This window comes from Pieris brassicae, chromosome 11, assembly GCF_905147105.1.
Source record: "Pieris brassicae chromosome 11, ilPieBrab1.1, whole genome shotgun sequence".
Classification (NCBI taxonomy): Eukaryota; Metazoa; Arthropoda; class Insecta; order Lepidoptera; family Pieridae; genus Pieris; species Pieris brassicae.
Genome location: NC_059675.1, coordinates 8,210,792 through 8,233,193, shown reverse-complemented (window position 1 = coordinate 8,233,193; position 22,402 = coordinate 8,210,792). Strand labels below are relative to the sequence as shown.

At 32.0% G+C, this 22,402-nt stretch overlaps 1 protein-coding gene across 5 annotated transcripts in view; it reads left to right on the top strand.

Moving 5' to 3' along the window:
* Positions 1-20,171, top strand: part of LOC123716296 (atrial natriuretic peptide-converting enzyme) — a 53,834-nt gene extending 33,663 nt beyond the window's left edge. For 2 of the 5 annotated variants that reach the window (XM_045671960.1, XM_045671962.1), the window contains exons 3-10: positions 11,479-11,629; positions 13,955-14,086; positions 14,285-14,998; positions 15,483-15,719; positions 16,211-16,442; positions 16,879-17,081; positions 18,358-18,734; positions 19,038-20,171. In XM_045671960.1, coding sequence (XP_045527916.1) covers positions 11,479-11,629; positions 13,955-14,086; positions 14,285-14,998; positions 15,483-15,719; positions 16,211-16,442; positions 16,879-17,081; positions 18,358-18,734; positions 19,038-19,241 — 2,250 coding nt within the window. In that variant the 3' untranslated portion in view covers positions 19,242-20,171. Of the gene's footprint in view, positions 1-7,256; positions 7,363-9,369; positions 10,065-11,478; positions 11,630-13,954; positions 14,087-14,284; positions 14,999-15,482; positions 15,720-16,210; positions 16,443-16,878; positions 17,082-18,357; positions 18,735-19,037 lie in introns of those variants that run through there. The other 3 variants (XM_045671958.1, XM_045671959.1, XM_045671963.1) reach the window with 3 other exon arrangements.
* Positions 20,172-22,402: the final 2,231 nt, after the last annotated feature.

Genomic DNA, 22,402 nt, shown 5'->3' with positions numbered 1-22,402 from the left:
AAACTAAAGAGTTAAAATAATACAATTAACACAAAAACGAAACGAAAACATTACAACAAATATAGATTTATGAATATGAAGTAACACTTATATCAGTCCATAATTATTAAATAGTATGCATTAAAAAAATTCTTTTTTATTCACATAAGGGAACAAGACACGATGCTCATTGCTCTGACCTAATCACCCACGCTCAGATAGATGAGTTCGTGATCTTACAATCTATATTACTTAGCTTCCGGATCTTATAATTTATTCGAGATCAAGGTTTTCAGTAGCCAAAGGAATGAATAGGCTATGTGCAGGTATTGGCTCCAATTCAACTTACCCATGCAATACTGATCACTATATATTTTTCTTATTTTTTATTGAAGGATTAGCCGGTTATAGGAAAACCTATTTATATTGCGATGTTATATGTATGACATATTTTAAAAATTATCAAAAAGTAAATAAATTGCTACAAACAATAAATTATTACAGTTTATTTTTATAAATTTTGCGTGTGCGATTTTAAACAATAATAAAGCTATTATTATTTGATATAATTTTTCTTTCATTCTTGCATTTAGTAGCATAATGTAATTTTTTAGATATTTTTTCGACGTATGATAATTTTAATAAAAGAGCAAGTATAGCATTAAATTTAATGAGGTAGAATTAAATAAGTCTATACTTATTTTATTTATCCGAGAATCGAACCATATTTTTCCACAATTACGGTGATTCTTATTCAACCATCTGTATCCAATTCGTTATAGATAATTATAATTGTTCTTTCATCATACTCAGTGTGTCAAGGTATCATCTTCCCAGTGATTCATTGCGCGTAGGAACAATGTATTGTTAAAAACAGGTGCTTACACCTACTTTATAAGAAATATAATCGTGTAATTATTTTTGATTTCAACAGTCGGAACAGACAAGGCGCTTACAGACACACTATATTTATAAAAAATAGATTACTAATTACCGAATATTTACAACTTCATATTAAATTTTGAGCATGGGAGCTACGAAATATAGTATTTAAACAACATTATTTCTAAATCATTTAAATGCACTGCTACCATATAAACATAATACTAATTATTATTAGTTTATTTAAAACTTTATTGATTATTTAACTTGATTTTTAGAACAACGATTATATACAAAAACTAGCGGACCCCACAGTATTTGTTCTGTTAAAAAGATTTAAAATGTGGCAGTTTTTTGTTCCTACCAATTTTATAGTCGGCGCAAAAAATTATCATGGCAGAACCATCACCCTGATGGTAGGCCGATGCGTGAGGTTCAGCTCGGGTGACCAAAGTATCTTCGCTTCCGCGCCACTCTTCTGTGACCCACTAAAAATCCCCGACTGGGATGTCTGCTTCAAACTAGGAGGCGAACTTAGGGTTCAAACCTGATTGGAAAATAATCTGAAAGAATAGTGGGAACCTAAAAGTGACAAATATTTAAAAATTGTGTGCTTCATTGATATATTTTCCTATTAGTATGTATTCAAATAATTTTGCTCAGATAGGGACATTAAATTAATAATTCAAAAATTAAATCCTTTTTTTAATGCGATGTGTTTGACAGATGTAATGACGTGAAAACATATGCATTTAATGTCGCATGCCGAAACTAAAATAAAAGAAATAATATCGCGAAGCCAACCAAATTAAAAATGAGTACTAATGATCTATAGCTCTCACATTTTTTGACAAATCAATTTGGTCGGGTTCGCGCTATTATTACTTGTTGTGTTTCTGAACGCGACATTGCTTAGATAACAGTGAATGCTTTTACTAAATTAAATATGAACTTTATTGAATAGCAATAAAGTTCAAATTGACTCTACATTTTATTTGCAAAACGTTTGTATGGGAAAAAGAAAAGGGCTGTTTTAGTGTTTTCCCGGAAATTATTCGAATTTTTCTCTCCGTAAAAACCATCCTTAGACTTCAACGAACATTTAAAAAAAAGAATTGGTACAATTGTTCCAGGCGTTGTAGAGTTATGCGCTTACCAACACCTTTTGCGATTCATTTTTATATTATAGAAGATGAAGAACACAAGCGCAAAAAAAATCTTGAACATTTACATGAAACAATTGAAATGGTTATGATTATTTTCGTCAATATTCTTTCCATCAAATATGTCGAAAACATTTCTTATCGCTCAAACTCTGTGCGTGACCTTTCTATTTATAGATGCTCATAAGAATTAAACATAAATAAAAATAAAGGACAAACTTAAATGTCAGATAACTCGAATTTCTAGATCTTACTTAACCATCTGGCTTCTATTGAAGATGCTTCATGACACCACTAATTAATGCCGCAATATTTTTCTATTAAATGAAAAACTGTTAGATACTTAGAAAATAAGATATTTGTTAATGAATTAAATCTTCTCAATTTCTGTGTTCTAAAGTCGTTATTAGATTAAAATAAAGGAATAATAACTTTTTTTATAATAATAAATAGCTGACACGCGAAACTTCGTAAAAAATATTGCAAAATTAATGAAAAATGATATAAAAATGACAGATTCTAAATGCAAATGTAATATTTTGTTAATTTTCAATTGTAACAAACATTATTTATGGCCAGACTAAGTATTAAATACACACATCTTGTCAGGATTATATACGTAGTCTTGACATCATCTGTTTTATGAATAAGGGGGTTAATGTTTTGTTAACTAATTTGGTCACGAAATTGGTATGTAAGTAAAATTACATTACTTGTAATAAAGATTACAATATGCACCTCTAAAGAATTCAAAAAAAAAGTTTAAGTAATGGAAATTCGTTATTCTTAGTTAAGTACAATTATCATCAGGTCAGCTAAATTCCTCATCTCATCATCGAAAAATTTTATATTATGATTACCATTTTGTTGAGTTATATACTGTTGAGATGATCTCAAATTAAAAGCATCTATTCGATTGGTATTTGCAATATAAGCTTGGAGTTTACGAAAATGTGTTAAATGACTCATCAAATAAAAGCAATGTTTATTGATTAAATATTAACGCAAAGTGATTTTATACGTGCTCGTACAATTTTCGTACATATCTGAAAATGAAGACAAATTATACCCTTTATTTAAAAGTATGATAGTGAATATATCACCTGAAGATACTTCACATAAAATAAGCTTAAATATATTTAAACGTGTTTTTGTTGGTAAATTTATTTATTAGTCACAGGTACTACTGCTTCGATTTGAGGTTTTTTGCGTTCATATTTTTCGAAGAACTATAGGATTATCGCTACAAACGGTAGATTCTTTATTAAATCAACACAAGGACAAAGCTATTCAATGAATTGAATGTGCCAATGATAGCCATATTCGCAAAAGCTGCACGTGTACCATTCACAAAAACACCACATTTGTAATAAATCACAGCTAAAATAAAACTTTATGTTGAAACAAAAAATATTTTACGATTACACCGTCTAATGTCAGATCATTAAAAATATACTTGAACTTTACACTTTTGAAATGTAAATGCAGTGATTTATTATCGACAAATTTAGAGTATTTATTGTGATATAATCCCTATCTCAATTCCGGTATTTAATTATATGAAAAAATGCTAAGTGCATCTGAGATTTATGGATTTATTTTATTTTTATTTATTTATTAACACTTCGTTATATTACAGTATAAAAAAATGAACATAATTAAATCAAAAGGAGGGCAAATGGCGGCCTTATCGCTTTCGAGCGATCTCTTCCAGCCAAAAACTGTGAGTAAAGAAAAAATAAATAAATAAAAATGTATTAAATTACATAAGATAGGCAAGTGCAAAAATACATGTTATACACAGTTATTAAGACAAAACTAAACAGATGATATAAAAAGTAAAAAGACACATAAATCACGATAATTTAAGATAAGTCTCGCGTCAGTTTGTAGTTAGTAAGAAAGTTAGGAATACGATGTGGACAGGACTTTTCAAAATTCGACAACCGGTATTCGGGACTGATTTTTCGCATCGTGTTCATAATGAAATAATATTTATTTTCATTTAATTTTAATTCAGTAATCAGACCGGTGCAAAATGCTAGTATCGATTTACCTGTTCATACCTGGCTACCCGAGAGTTATGACCGGAAAAGAATAGGCCCCCAACGTTTGCATATTCTATGGGCTTCAGACTTTCGATTGGTATCGAATTTGTCTAATTAATATTTTTTAATCATATCATAGACTGAAATTTGTTAGATGCAATATATTTATTGACATATTAAATTAAATATAAAATACGTTTCATCAAATAAACGTCTCGGTGTAGGTCGTTTTATATCGGGATCCTATACTATTTAGGGTTGAACAGGATGGAATATAGGAGATGGATGGATGGATTTAACGAGAGAAACAATAAACAATGATAATTTTATATTCTCTAGTAATTCGATTCTTAATACTATTTAAAACCATATACTTAGAGTATAATAATTTTATTTGTTTGGTAGGCATAGTTTGAGTTTATAGAAAATTTTCTATAAACCTTTTATATATATATTATGTCCATGGTTATGATAACATTTTTTCAATACAAAGTCATAATAAACTAACTAATGGTTGTAGCTTCATGATTTTATCTATGTTAGTTATGTAAGAGGTAATCGTGACTCCGAGTTGAACGATAAGTAATTTATAATGCACCAGCAAATCGTAGGTCACACATTATTTAAACATTAACATCAACATTTTGTTAATACGCGATGTATAAAATCTATTCTTATTGTGAAACAATTATTTATTTGCCACGTATCATCCTCTTATAGGTTTATCAATAATTAAGGGTTTACAATTATATAAATTGCGAAAAAGTTTCCAACATTACTGCATAAAATATCTGATTCTATGAAAACATAATAAGGGAAGAGCAACGCTATATACGTATAGATAAAACGTACTATTTTATTTAATAGTAACTGACATGAGAATACATTTTATATAACTTTATATTAATCTGGTAGGTATTGTAACATTTCATCTGCATTACAACAAAGATATCATCAATTGAACTTCAGATCCGAATACCAAAATATAAAGTACCGACCCGGCAACTATGCCGCTGGCATTCGTGTTAATTTCAAAGTTCAAGCTTAAAGGACCCCTTAGTGTAATCAAACAAAGACGAAATGTCAGGTAAAGGTCGTTAAGATTTTATTGTGATCATTGGTAAGGTATTAGTTCGCGGGATTGTATGGTTTGATTTTTTGTTCTTGAATTATAAAGTAATAAAAGGTTATGTTTTGATTGACCTTTTATTTACCGCTGAATAATATTACCTAATACTAATTAATTTTTCTGAAAATTTAATTCATTATGTTCAGTCCGTATTATTTGTCAAACAGCTAAAAAACCAATCAATGAATATTATAGATATATAAGATAAGATTCTGGTTCTATAAGATATATGGTTTGTGATAAACACTGTTAAATCTAGGACCACCAAAAATGCTAAAATATATTTTATGTAATGTCGCAAAAACGTAATGTAATAGTACTATTCTTTATAAATGACGCTGACAAGTACGATAGATTCAAACGTCTATCACACTGTGAGTAGAAGAACTAGAGAGTTGGCCTATAGGTTTATAAAAAATAGATAAATGACGTTAGCATGTAAAAAATTAAAAGATGCTTAAATAAATTACCAAATAGTTGATGTTCATCAATCAGACTAATAAATTTCATTCGAGAGATATGTATAGATTATATTATATAACATAAACATACAGCGTCTACGGGAAAATAATTATCTACAGTGGCAAAATAACTTATAATGTTGAGTTTGTAATTACTTACATGTTAATCTGAAATCTGGGTTACGGACAGAAGCACGTTAAGTTATATAATGTATCTACTTGTTCCGTGGCCATCTTGACTACGTGAAGATGATTATGATGGAAGATGATTATAAGATTTCAAGAATACTTAGGACGTAAGACAAGGCGGAAGCGCCTCACAATTTTATAATAGCATAGCATGTCTCATAAATACTTATTCCTTTTCAATAATACCTACTAGTAATTTACTACACAACAATAACTAATTATTAGTGTTTAGTAGCAACTTCTGAAGACGGTTAAATGCATTTACAATAATTATAATAGATCCTTTCTAATAAATATTTTAAGTAATCAGAACGTCGATTTGTTTTCTCTAGAAACTACGTAATTCATACGTTTACATCACTGTTCAAACCTAATACATCTTCCTTTACAAAAAACCAATGTGCTACAACCTTTCTGGGTCTTAGATTTCTATATTGGTTTCCTGATATTTTTTTTCTAATAGGCAAGTAGGTGATCACCCTTCTGTGCCTGACACATAGCGTCGACTTTGGTTAATTGAGTCTAATGCCGGCTCCTTCACGATGTTTTCACCGTACCAGCGAGTGTGAATGCGCCCATAAACAGTACATTGGTGTACAGCCGCGGATTGAACCTATGGATTCAGGGATGAGTCTCGCACGTTGATTCCACTGACCAACATTACTCTTTCTATAATACCAGTATATATTTTTGTATAGATTACACCATCAAGTATTTATTTTAAAAACTGTATCGTTTTCTACGCTCAGGTATTGAACAATTGTATTGATTTTTTGTGGAATTCTATAATCGTTTGTATGACGTAACATAATGGAAACGATTCACGATCTGAGAATCAGCACACATCTTGATTATGCTTGTGTTAAGGAACTCTATGATAAACGGTTAGCAATTAAGCTAAGCAGTTAATTCTTAAAATGACTTTATTGTTAAGTCTTAAGATGCGATTATTTATAAATAGTACGCGATTAAAATAAAGGGAAATGTTATATGGTAAGTAATTAAGACAAACCTTAACAGTAATGAACAACCTCTTATGTCACACGATTAAGTTAAGAATGGGATTCAGTATTTGTCTGAAGGTAATTTAAGTCTAGAACAGGAACTTTAACCGTTAGCTGTGAGAATAAATTTTGTCTAATATTCACTGGGTAGTTTTTGATAAAAAAATTGTGTGTTTTAGCTGTATTGTATGAAGCATCACCAGTGGCGTGTGCAGGGTGTCCATCAGTTAAGAAATTGCGCAGTGGCCAGCACATTGTTTAGCCGTAATCTGCGCATCGGCCAATGAATGGGAGCTGCTAAATTATTTATCTACTATCTTCTGGATATAATGGGTTGCGTAAAGCATGTTCACATGTTTCCACGGCGAATTCCCACAGTATGGTGCAACGGTGGTGTGCCATAAGCAGTTCAGTCTAACGCGTTGTCTTGGAGCAACTACTAGAATTTTTCACAGCTTAGTTCAGTGTTTGTGACTTAAACGGTGTTGTGTTGTGCTCTTACTTGTGGTTTGTTGGTTTAACGAATCTATGACGATCTAATTACTGTCTCATACATATTCGGCTATTGTTTTACAACTTAATATATAAACATGACAGATATATAAAGTTATTAGTAAATTATCATATAAATTTGGTTAAAAACTTGCTAAGGCAGATTAGTTAATTTAAATAGCGGCTAAGGCCGTTGACTTAATTTACTTACTTAATAATGCCATATTATAAAGATTTACATAGTTTTATTCATATCTACTAAAGTAACACATAATGACTATACTTACAAATATAACTGAGGCGTGTTTGAAACGGTTTGCTAGTTTGGCAAAATCAACAACACATTATAGAGAAATCAGCAAAGTAATTTGTAACATTTTATCAGTAATACAGAATATTATTAATATAAAATAAAATGCGAGGCAATAATCCTAAATTTATTTCAAACGGAGTGCCATTTTTTCTGTATTTTATTAACATTAATTTGATAGAGAACGTGTTAAAAGTATTTCCACGTTTCCATTTAAAATAGAATTCATGATTTTACTTTCTCTGGGGAATTAACTTAAAAATTGCATTTAATCATGCGATACTCGCCAGTTTAATGGTTGATTTATTTAAGTCACACCCAGGTGATTATATATGATATGTCATAATAATAGTTTAATAATTATCGATTCCGGTGGCATGTTCCTACTGTTCGCGTAAGTAAAGGTGCGCGGCACTTGTTGACTAGCGACCTCGATTTCAAAGGCTAAGTTGTGTGCATAAAAAAATTGTCTATTTATCTCTGTCTTAATCCCTATACATTTTTAAGTACGTTCATCAACTCTCATGTTAAGACTAACATGAGAGTTGATGAACGTATCGATCGAACGAACGATTTTGTTCTCAGTTAACTAGTCTTAGTTAACTAAACTAAACTAAAATAAAATTTTAATGTAATTGGTAATTAATTGGTGAATTCTGAAATTAGGTCCCTATAATTGCTCATACCTTTAACATTCGACAAATTATGTCTACATATATCTAGGTCTCTTATTGTTATAGGAATTTGATGATACAATCGATGCGATTACATTGCATGCCAATCATTGTAAGATTGAACTACTCTGTTTGGCTGTATATTTGGAAATAAGGAAGGACATACTATTTATTTAAATATTATTAAAAGCTGCGAGGAGTAGTCCGTAGATTTGTCTTTAATAATTTTTTACCTACATTTTGGGTTATAGTTTTTGTAAATATTTACATTAATTCAAACTTCTATGGCTATGTAGGTAAACTAGGCAAATTCGTGGTAATGTTACTTAGTGAATTCATAGCGAGTTGTGACTTGTATCACAGATCTCATTTAACTGCTGTGATTGAAAGTTATATTCATTTAGATGATGAAATCAAAAGCAATAGATTAAGATCAGGAAGTATAACAAAATGACCTAAGTTATCAGCATTCAAGGCATCTGTTGCAGTAACGGCACATCATTACGAGCACCCTATGCGCCGTTGCACAATCTTTCACTTTTGTTGCTTATGGCCGCCATTGTCGCGCACGCGCTTTACTGAGAACGTTCCCGCGTAAACAGCAAAAAGCGCGGGAACGTCAAAACAATAATAGCCGACATAATTATCCATATTATGTTATCTACCGTATTTCCATTTAAGTATTGCAAATATTCTCATTTAATTCTTTTTAATTATTGCTTTTTGTGATAGGAAAATGTAACATATTAAGTTAGTTCGGGTCAGTTCAAGTTTTGGTTTGTTTGAATAGCAATAAAATTATGTCTCGGAGTACAAGATTCTCCTAATTGTTATGCTAACTAACTATATATGTCCGATATGGAATTTCCTTTTATTGTTATACTGCAATACCAGCCGGAAATTCGATTACACCAATTCATCCGTGGCATCTTTTAAACAACTTCGTAATAGCTGTATGCGTGAATTTTCAAGATAACTTGATTAAATCAATAAACAAACAAACCACATTCCTTATTCGTCATTTATTACTCCGTGCAGTTCTGATAACGCCGTGACCAGAAGACATGAATCTCGGAACGTTTCTTTAGCGATTAAAAATATTATTTATTTAACATGAAAATATTAATTTATTTAACAAGTTTTTTGTAATAAGTTATCGAAATTAAACTCGCAAAATGGTTAATGGAAACTACGTACTGTATGGCGATAGTCCAGCTTCAGAATCTGAAATTGTTGATGACCACGTGCATAGGAAAACTGTTGAGCGTAAAGAAAAACGCAAATCTAATAGATCAGCCAACGATCTACAGCGCTCGTTAAACTTAGCGCAGAAGTTAGATAACGAAACAGACTCGGATAAATTCGAAAAGAAAATAAAGGAACCAAGGCTACTACGCTACGTACCAACTACGGAAGTGCAAGAACATTTTGTAGCGGAGAAATTTGAGACCTACGACTTGAAGCCTATGGAAGAACCAATGAAGAGATACACGTTTGCAAAAAAGCCAAAAAATCACGCAGATGGCTCTATAAACTACGCTTACTCCCGGTCGAGTAGCAGTTGCAGTTCACCCAATGGTAATTTGCCGACTATATCTGAACATGGAGAGCAGTATGGTACATATAGAATTCGATCTATACAGACATCTTCGAATGAGGGAATTGGTGAATACCAAACCAAACTTGACAAATATTTTACATCACCGAGAGACGTCAAATCATTCACTGATAAGGTAAAATAGACTTCGTATTACCAACCTGTACAAATTAATGCGTTAAACTTTAATTGGATAAAGTGTTTTATACCAATTTAACTTTGAATATGTTGAGTAATTGTATATTATTGGCGCTTAATAGGTCTTTATAACACACGTGGCTTATATATGCAATTATAGGCTGCACCCTTCGTATAGGCTAAACATGTATCACATAATTGCCTCTGAAACTAATTAATAAGGACTGCTTATCTAAACTCAGTAGACGATTTACGTCTAAGCCAACATTTATTATCTATCTGTGGGTGGTTTGAGTAACATTTTCTGAGTCTCATATGCTGTGTTAACTATCGAAATAAAATAAAGAAGGGAATTGATGTCTGACAATGTAAAAACCTAACACTAGACTAGGCTAGAAAAAGACATAGAATTCATATCTATTCTCTTTGTTTTAACATCGGTAAGAATTAACTATACAGTGATCGAATTAAGGATTATTCATAAAACCTAATGAATAACCACCGTGATACTATATAATGAAAAACCATTATTATTTTATATAGCTATATAAAATACTAAGAGAGAAACTAGTCTGAAAAAAAGTCTTTCCCAATGAAAATATTATTGCTACTAATTGAACCCTAGACTTCTGGGTTAAATGATATGTATAAAAATTCAAGATGTCAGTAATAACGTTATAACACAACGTAACTCATATCGTCGAGTCTCCAGAGACTTTCTCTAGGGTCAAGGGGCACTGTGATGTCTCGTCTCGAACGAGAACAACGCGGTCGTAAGCACAAACCGCATATATTATCCGCATTTTATTGCAGTAGGTTGTAATTCCTGAATTCCAAATTTTAAATAAAATCACGGTATTATAAACAATCTAATTACCTACAAATTTTCACCTACGAATTTGGTTTTCAAATATTTGTAAAGACCTCACTCAGTTCGCTGGCTCTACGGCCTCTGAAATGAGAAATTTCCTGCGCTCCCTGCCCTGTGCTTGCTAGCTTCAGCCGCAGCAGGTCCTACTCCTCGTAAATAACTTATATGTACATATAAATACTTGGTTATTCATGTTAAATTGGACAAAGCAGTGTTAAACTGCTTTATTATTTTTAATTGAAAAAGAAAGATACATATTTATTTCTGATTCATTAGTAACTCTTTCAGTCAACCTATAACATTTTAATATACCTTAATCATGAAAAACGTTCTAAAATTAAAAATGACAATCTCTTGGTCATACCAGGTCTTAATAGAGATGTTTAAAGTGGGTTTGATTTTCAGCGACAAAGTCATCGTTTCGGTTACGAAAGTTCTTACGCGGCCTATATAAAAAAGGCAAAAATAATGTCCACTCAGGGCTGCTGTCTAAGTATTGAAATGAAGAATCTCCGTATTAAAAAAAAAACCTTAATTGCAGGGCTCACATCCCGACAGCCTGTACCGAGTGCCTTCAGACCGAGGAAGGAATACCAGAAAAATCGTCCACATGCTGCGTTTACTGCGGTGGCCCGTGGCTCTATTTGGTGTGTGTGTTGCTCTGGCCATATTCGTCTATTTTCTTATGCCTGGTAAGTTTTCTGATATGTACCTAGTAACATTAAAGAATAGTCGTTTGTTCTGGTTATTTAGTTTGAAAGTAGATAATTCATATTTGATAATAATAACAATGTTTCAAATATCTATTTTAAATTGTACCTATTTGATTTACCTAATTTACAACAAAGAATGTTGGGACGTAAAGTAATAAATAAAATAATTAAAAAAAAATATTAAAAAATCAAAGAATAAACACGGGGTAACGTTTACGAAAGAATGATCACTAAGGAAATCTCGAAATGTTACAAATAATATGCGATTAAAGTTATGTCGCATAAAAAGCTAATAATCCGTTAATATACATGTAAAGACAGTTATTCTGCCCAGCAGAATATAAATTACTTTCAAAACAATTATTGTCCTTTCTCAAGTACTTTGTTACCCGGATACCTGCTACGAATTCGCTTCATAAATATTCAGGAACTTTCACTGCAGATTTTAAAACAATAAAAGCTGCAATAAACTGTGTCATATTTTTCGAATGCAAGCTTAATAATGTTACGTAAATGAAAATAAGTATAAGATATGGGTATTTTGTGGACTCCACAGAGATTCATTTTTAGGGCCAAGCTTTCGCTACACTAATTTATTGTTGGCTGATTTAGTTTAGGCAACTGCAAATATAGCAAGACGTACAAGTTACACACAAACGCACATTATCCTAGCATTTTTGTATTGGTGAAAGAGCAGTTGTAGATTATCAGACGCAACAATGTGTAAAAATTTCTGGTACCGAAATTAAATAATGATAACTGCTTTGATATTTCTCTTAGAAAACGGTACAGTACAAAACAATGCACTACTTGACAATTCTTTTATTTTTACTGTTTTCTTTCAATGGGCCTGCACCATAACTTTAGTTTTTTAAAGTTTATCATTGATATCATTATTGTGTAAAAAATGTATTAAATAAAATAAATAAAAAATCACTGAAATTAGAAATAGTACTAAAGACGGTCCTAATTAAGAAAAGATTAAAAAAGTGTCAGTAGACGCATAGGTGTACCTAACCGACCACAAAAATATTATTTAGACAATACAAAAACAAGACAACATAAGACGTGCTGACACAAAATGGAAACTAAGTCATAAATGTTTCCGTCTTCGTAATCAATGTATAGAATTTAATTACTTCAATTTATCTTGCTACTTCATATTCCAGATAGGGCTATTGCTTGCTAAACTAACGTATACTTTGCATACTTAATTAGTGTTTTAGAGGCCAACAATTAGTAAATTATTAAAATAGTCCAGATGAGGTAAACTCCTAAATTAGCAAATCATTAGTTGCTGTAAATAAGCTTTATGCCAATAGCTTAGGTCAATTTAGTTCACTAATTTGAATAAGACAATATTATGTGTTTAAATTTAAATGCTTAATCCATCAACTCTTTATAGCTCGCCTAATGCAAGAAATAAATCATTTTTTTACTCTCCCAGTGAAACCCGTTTATATTCTATACCAGTCTAGATTAATTTATAACACATAATGTTTATTTTCCCTTAACTGTTTTGGTTCGGTTTTTAAAGAATGTTTGAAGTAAAAAAAAGGGCCACAAACACTTTCTGTGTTGTACAAAGTTGTGTCGTACATTATTCTAAATAATTATTTATTCTATTAAAATAATGTCCGTGTTCCGCCTGGAATTCTTTAAAAACACATCTCACCTACTTTGTTAATCAAAAATCCTTTAAGAAATTATCGCATTATTTTGATTATGTAATTGATAAGGTATTATTAACGACTTACAGGTCAAAGTCAAAATATTCTTACGAAGAGACGTGCTAGTGACTTCTTGAACCCGGCTTTCTCCGTTAAATCAACATGTTTCATCTTTAGTATTACGTCAATTCGAGCACAAATACATTTGTCCTATTTACATACATTGTATTGAATATTTAGTGTGGACATTTTGAGGTGGACACACGAGTGTAAGCATTGTCGAAAGACAAATAATATAATCTAGGCCATCGTTTAACCTTAGGTAAACTGAGTTCGTATAAAATTTAACGAGATTCAAAGTTTGCTTTACTGTTTATTATGATAATAAGACCTTAAAATAAACTATTGCGGCGTACCTAAATTGTAGTTTTTTAGTTATTGGTTAATAATATTAATAAAGGTATAATTACTTTTTTTATATTAGACACTACAAATCTTTTATACTTTTGTATATAAAATTCGTCAACTACGTACACCTCAAGTCACGTCGTATAAGCAGGTCATTGGTCTATACCAACGCGCACAAAGTTGCAGACAGTTCTCATTTATATCACGACACAATATATTGTTCTAGATAACCTGGGTCAAGAATTCGATAAGATAAATGCAACTAATTGGGAAGAGAACTTCTCCAGTGCTCAATCCTACACAACTACCTCTTCGAAGTCTGGGCCACTCAACAGAAATATAAGTAAATCTGTTAACGGTAAGTCACCTGCTAATACTATTTCACAAAGCGTAAATCAAATCTACGTATTGACAAGTTCAATAATTTATTCTTCCATTACAGCAGCTTTATTATGTATTTCATACTAGATTTAACGCTTAAGTTTAAAATATTTAAAATCGGTCGTCAGTAGTTTTTGTCCTGGTTTGAATTATTCATAAAAATATTTTAAAACAGGTACGCAAACTTCTGAGATAGATTTCAATGAAGCTGATACCATCACAAATATGTCTTCTGTTATAGCAGAATCCAACAACACAAGAAAATTGCCAATCCCTCCCGTCTTCCCGACCCATATAGAACCTGAAGTACAATATGGAAATGATGACGACAATATAAGAAAACCAAAACTGTTTGTTAATACAAACACACCAGATGAGTCCACATTTAGGCCCCATATAACGCATCATGCTGAAAAACCACTGGCGATTTACTTCAAAGATGCTGAAGCTGTATCCACAACAACCACTGAAAAAATTACCACAGAAATAATAAAAAAAGCTGAAACATCTAATACATTGCCAAAATTGGAGGAGATAACCACAAAATCTCCTGTTTTCGCACCACAGCCTACACCTCTGGTTCCCATAAACGTTGAGTCGCCGGCAGAAATACCGAAAACTTATGAAGCAAGGTTACAGACTACGTATAATTCAAACTCAAAAATTACGCCTGAGCCCCAGGAGTATTACAGACGGCCAGAATATGAATCCAAAGTGAAGTTCACCTCAGGTCATTCAAAACTTTTTGGTATATCTATGGAGGATTCAGAAAATATTAAGTCCACAACTCAAAGCTCGTTATATAACACTAGAGTTTCTCCTACACTTCCCACTTGGAAAGATAGAGATTACAGCACTACTAAAAATCCTATTAACTCTCTATCTGATGGTAAGCTTTGATTTGTATTCGGGAGCATGCGGTGTATAAAATATAGTAATGAACAAGATGGAGCTTAGTTATAACAGCTAATATTAGGATGTTATGTATGCGTTGATTATTATAGAAACTAATAATTAAAAACGTAATAGATACTATGATTTGCCTAACAAAATAAATAATATAGCACTTTTATGTAAACAAGCGGCGAAGGTCGCCGCGTAAAACTTTAACAAGCGTTGCGTAATGAGTATACTTATTACAATCTTACAACTTAGATTGACTTAATAGCATACATTTGTGCCTAATAAGATATTTTCTGACCTACATATTATTTTGTTACATCATATTAAAATTATAACAAAAAAATTCAAACTTATGGCATGCTATGCAACTCTATGTCCACTCGGTGATGGTTCTATATTAATATGACACGTTTGAATTCTAAATATAACTAGACAGTAGAGATTTATTTTACTTTTATTAATATTTACAGTGCCCCAATGCCGGTCCACTCGTCTTTCCCTCTGTCGAGGCATCTTGCCCTACGACTTAGCAGGTCTTCCAGCTAGGATTGGAAAGAAAGAAGTGACTTTACTGCTACCACAGATTAAATACCTGGTAGCCACTAACTGCAGCGACCGAGTGCGACACTTCGCGTGTTCACTATTAGAACCAGAATGCAGTCCACCTCCTTTTTCATCAAAACTACCCTGCTATAGTTTGTGCAAAGGTATGATTTAAATATAGTATTTCTAGAAAAAAAAATGTTTCTTATACTTTATTTTAATATATTCCCGTTACCGTCCGCAAAAAATAATATGATTGCTTCACTTCATAATATGGTGGAAAGTACGTGAGTGTTATAAATTATTTCTTGTGTGTAAATTTGAAATGAAACAAAACAGTTAATCCACTGGGACAAAAGATTGAGACATTGGACAGCTTTTGCTCGAGAATCCTGAAAAATTAAAAATGTCTTACGAAGAACTTGTAATCATTACAATTCTAGAATAAAATTTACGTTCCGGTATAGCAGCATTAAATTGCAAAAAACAAATTTCGCTGGAGTGTACTTTAAAAGTGTGTGTCGAGTCAGTGAAACTATCAGTAATAAATCAACATATAATTTAAATAATTTCAAGAAATATTCCATAGCCAACTGCTCTGTAAAGATTTCTTCCGACAAAATGGTTTTCAATGACCAATGCGTCTTTTTTCCAGCTATCGCAGACAGATGCGAAGGCTACATACCAACGGAGCTGTCACCGATCTTCAACTGTAACCAGTATTCCAGTAGCAACTGTGTCAACGCACGAAGCCCTTGCTTCGACAGGGAGCTTACTTGTGGTGATGGCACCTGTGTGCCCCGGGATTGGATCTGTGACGGAACCCGGGACTGTCCAGGCGGAGAGGATGAAGCGCCTTGTTCTACTTGCGAGGAGAATGAATTCCGGTACACCAATTCACGTAATATGGTTTCGTGATAGCTCAGGGTTTCGAACCCTATACTAGTCATACATTTTTGTGTATCTTTAGTGTCTTAGAAAACATACACAAAAATAGTAATTGCATCCATAGAAATTAACTTTTTAGCATCAAATGGATCTATAGTAAACTTGTTTAAACTCAAAATATATTTTTTCATATAGGTAAATAAGTACACTTATGAACGGCAAAAAGAAGTTAAATTAATTGTAAATTTAGTCTTTGCTTAATCGCTTAAGTAACTATTAGGTTTAATAGCGCGAGTATTTCCAAATCTAATTTACTTATACTTATTTATAAGGAATCATCTGGTTTTTAATTATACAAGCATTCCGGCCATTAAATCTGTGACCTAGAACTGTGTAACTAAAACTAACCGAAGAGTAAAATCTTGACATTGACAGGTGCCAGTCAGGTCTATGCATTGTGAAGCGTTGGGTCTGCGACGGATATTCCGACTGCCCAGATGGCGATGACGAAATTGACGAATCTTGTCGCTCTCATACGAATGGAGAAGTGCAAGAACCAGGGGAAGAACTAGCCGGTTCTGCACCTGCTCCTTCCATTCGCAAACCTTACAGACAACCGCAGTCACGTCATTACAATGGTATGTAAATATAATATGGAAATAATCGGTTTATTTTTTTTAGTTTTTACAGTTATAAAAGGTGTAATCCTTTAAATTATGGTGGAAGCATAAACTAGACATATACACATTTATAATATTCTAGTGGTGTTAATATATCTGCATATTTTATTGTTCATTTGTCTGTATAGCCGAGACGGTGTGTTCTATGCATGGCATCGTCAAAATTTGATTTCCTTCATGGTACGAGCATGTTACACAACATACACTACTTTTCTTAGCCGGTAAGAGCGTAGGTGTCATGGATATTAGTATTGCCAGTAAATAAAAATTAACCACTATAAGGGGAATAATTTGAATTCATGCGGGTGAACCTAATAATTTATTGAAATGTCTCAATAAAACAATGTTAACTGGTATCTCGAAAATACAGTTCTAAGCTGAAATAAATGTGACACAAACTTAGTAACAACTGATATGATAGGTTTTGTTACCTGTACTATTAATATAAAATCTTTTGAGATACCTAGCATTCAGAACAGTTCGATAATTAAATTTTTGCAATTGTAATTAATAATGCAATGAATTAAAATAAATACATTTTAGTCGGATTTTATTAGATGTTGGTAGACAGTAAAATTATTTATTGTAAGTCAAGAAATTACAAAATGGCGACGGTAGTACCATTTTCAGCCACCGGCCACGAAAAGTTTGTGGCACTGTACTTTCATACGTAGCTAGAAAGACCAGACCACTTTTTGTACACCACTTCTTAGTTTGTGAAACTAGTTTCCTGAAGTATTCTCTCAACGGGGTCTTCAAAATAAAAGAAATTATTCCATAGAGATAGAATCGATATCACGATGACACTGCACAGTACTTTCTAATAAATTTAAATAATTTTTATAAGTACGAAAAACTAAAAACAAGCTTTGTTTTGAAAGTCATTATAAAAAATCTATCTGGTTTCGTTAATTTAATTAAGTATTAAGCGCCTATTTTATTTTACCTCACAATTTCTGGTAATTGAAACTTTTCGCTTTTTTATTAATTACAGAAAGATTTTCTCATTCATAAGCTTCATTTTATTGTTGTACTTATCACTCCGTATCCGTGTAATTTATCTGGGACAAAACATAGCAATTAAGGCTTTAAGTTAAAGTTCTAAACTATTTATTTACTTATAATATTCATGCATTACATCTATAAGCCTTGTAGTTTATATTTAACATCACCGCACTATTATCATTGCGAATGCAACATAACACTTGTTAATTAAATATATTCTACTTTGTAGGAGAGACAGACAGCAAGGAGCTGTTAATGACAAGTGATACGACAAACGCTTTGAAACGGAACTTTACAAGGCGCCCTTCGCCTTCACGTCTCACGCCGTATTCTAGACCCATGCTTAGATCCCGCAAAGAACCAGAGCCAACCACGATGGAGAATTTAACAGAAAAACCCGCGGCATCGTACAGAAAAAACTTCAGGAAACAAACCCAAAGAGTACCTGAAAGTAAAAAAGACTTATCTGAAGATATGGATCAATTCTACGTTGACGTGATAAAGGAAGATGAACGAACGGTGGAAACGCCTCCACCGGTTGCGACCAAATTGGACAAGAGTATAGACAACTTGGAGAGAGTCATTGATGGAGCTGAATTATTGAGGGTATGTTTTATTAGTATTTAATTGTCAATAAATTTGAAAACAAAAGAAGAGAATGTACTTTACATTCACTTTACAATATACAAGCATTGTCAAACCGGAACAACACTACAAGATAACACTTTGCCTGTTTATGATATATAAATCTTATAACTATAGTACTCTTTCGTATCTTTCTGACAAATTATGTTTTCAATGTGATGAAAAAAACTATAAAGTTGCACAAATATTATATGCTATTACTGGATATATATATTTAAATGATAATCTTTTTTTTCGTCAAGTTTAATATTTAAATTTCAACAGAAAGCGGCCCTTGCCCGTAAACAGGATTTGTCCCGTGAACTGAACGCTACAGAAGAAGACTTTGGTTACAACAGTGCCCACGCATCGCCATGTCCCAACGAGGAATTACGTTGTGTTGATGGCCGATGCATCACTTTAGCCCAACTCTGTGACGGAACTATAGACTGTAGCGATCACGCCGACGAGGACAATTGCTATACATAAATTGACAGGAACTAAATTTTTGACGAACAAAGAACGTATAATTTAATGCTTTTAATCGCTTGTAAAGCAGTTTTTGGTTTTTGCCGCTTCTTCCAGGTCCAAAAGGAAAATTGGACACACGGGTTCTTCAGGTAAAATATGATAGACCCTGAAAGATGTTACACACGACAAAATGATTTCCGTCCATATTAATTAAGTTTAGTTTTAGGAAATTAGTGGTAACTTTGAAAACTCGAAAACTTAGCTGTGATACAGAATCATTGTATAGAGATAAATCGTCATTTTAATTATTAGCTATTGATTTCATTCATTAGCGATAAAAATTAAAATTACATGTTTCCATATTTCGTTTTGATTATTAATCAAAATATAGTTTAATATACGAGTAGATGAAAGGTTAGTGGTTATAGTCATAGAGGTAGCAAAAGCCTAATTTTTTTGTCTTTTATTTTAAGTGGCAAGAAAGTAATTACCACAATATATTTAACGGTTAATTGATGTAGTTATACCTACGTCTAAGGGAGTAATTATGTATACATTTTAAGGCCAATGAAAATGACTGACAAATATTAAGCAGAATTCCAGGGAAAGTTTCTGCCTGAATGTCTCAAATTGGACAAAATTGTTGACGATAGTAATACATTTTTTTTTCATTCAACATCCTTTTATTTAAGTACAAAGCAGACGTTTAATATTTCGCAATATATCTCAGTATTTCTCAGTCTTTCTTTACATAAACGCGAGTGTCATTAATTTAAAAATGTATTTAATACACATTATTACAATAATCTGTGTAAAATTTTGGTAGTTGTGTTACAATTGTGTTAATTGTGCCGTAAATATTAATATAAAGTTATAATCCGTTTAATATATTTAACATATACATAATATAAGTTAAATTGTTTGTCACGTCACCTAAATCTACTTGTCTCTATATTGGAATTAAATAAATATATAATAAATACTCACATATAAATTTAGCTCCTTTTTTGTTAAAGATATAAGATTGTAAATACACATAGGTTATAATAATTTATTATTTTGTAAGAACTATAATTAGGATTTCCTTTCAGAAAATTTGTGATTATAGTAAAAGTTGAAAAGCGGTGTATTTTTCTATACCATTAAGTCCAAAGTAATGTCATAATACAATGTAAAGAGTATGCAATTTTTAAAATTACGAATTTAAGTATTTAAATTCTAATTTTTAATTTATGTTATTACCATAGGTAATAGAATAAATATTATACATTATATCTTAAGTACGTTATTCATTAAAATAATAATAAGTTTTTAGATATTACAAAATATGAACAGCTATTGTAAAATATTCTAAGTTATATATATATAATTGTTAACTGTACGTTTAATTAAATAGGTAATATTTAAGTCATCGGTTTTTGTATAAAGCCATTAGGTAATTTTTACGCTATTCATTAAATGTTTTATTGAAATATAAAATTTTAATATTCTATAGTTTTGTTTTATTACCTACAACAGATAAACGTTAAAAACCACTTCTGTGGTTTATAACTGTACTACGGAAACAATAAGTCGAGACTTAACGGTAAGTATGGCTACTGTCAAAAATGTATTTTATCGAACTGAATCTTACCCTTACTTTGTATAATTTCTGTAGGTCACAAATGGATAAGATTTATAAAGACAATACACTGTCACGGCTCATGTGCCAGGTGGCCTGGGCATGTGTGGTTTTAGAGGGAGGACAAGGCCCATCCGGCTCTTCTATGTTCGCCAGTGTACATGTACAGTTTCTGTTAATGCATATTAAAAAATTTATGACTTGGCAGGCAAACTTTTACGTCAGGCGAAGCAAAATCCCGGATGTCTGTTTTTATTAAAGATTTATAATTACCCATTACTCACATAATCACAACCATTTATAATTTGCGATTCGAATTAGCTACGGAGTCACGGTGACTCAGAATATTTGCTAGATCTATCGAATTTAGATTTTAATATGATAGACAAAAATAATCTTTACCTCAATGACTATACAGTATATTTTCAATTAATCGATTAGTTTAACCGTTAAATTTGGCAGTTTTTATGCTATAGTTGTTTTTCATTGAGATAACGAAGCGATTACCTCATCGACCATCACAACTACCGTTTCGCAAACATATATGATATTTGATAAACGAAATCTGATTTGATTTTATATTGTCTGTAGGAAACAATAACAACTGATAGATTTAAGTTAAACATAAAGTGAAAACTGAATTGGTTCATTTCTGAGGTGTTGAGCTCATGTCCAAAATTTATGTTAAGTCTTTTCCTAATTAACATAATATATAAATATTTATAGTATTCACACACAGGCTACACACTGTCAAATCTTTGGAATCGTATACTATGAATAAATTTTTAATGTAAATAAACTACAATATCTATGCAAATAAATAAATAAATCAGATTTGAATATTTAACTACAAGTGGAAATGCCGTTATATGTGGAAGAATAAAGTAGTTAAAGTTATTTAAATTGCAAATATGATGAGTGCATTGTTTTAGGTACTTCCTTCAATTCGTATCGTGCCGCGATATGTACGACATTTGTTGATACCTTAATTGTCTTCTCATTATTATTTTCTAAAGTAAGTAGTTATAGTAATTTAGCAGATAGCCAAGTTAAGCAAGTGTCATCGACCGCGGGGTGGTAGAAAGTGGTGACTCACGCGCACACAGGTCCAGGCTGCCTTGACGATTCATGTTACGTGGTAGCACAGGGCCGGAGTCTCCAATATATACCTGGAGCAATGTAAACAAAACTGTTTAGACAGTCTGAGTTTAAAGCTAATCAATTTACCTAAACCAAAACACTCAGTATAATAATGTCATAGGTACTTAAGATACTTAGGTAGTTATGACAAACTACACAGATTAAAAAGGACACCCATTGTAAAAATATTTTTTTAAAGAGCAGGCGGCAAACGGGCAGGAGACTCACTTCATGTTAAGTTCACTCACGCTGCGAGATGGCTCACCAGTGCGTTGTCGGCCTTTTTAGAGTTACGTTCTGATCCTGCAGGACCTTCATTGGAATTGGTTCGGAATCAATTCAGTGGGCAGTTGGTTCCTCATAGAGAACACGCCGCAATAAATACCCTGAAAAACCACTAAAAAAGAATATCTCTACA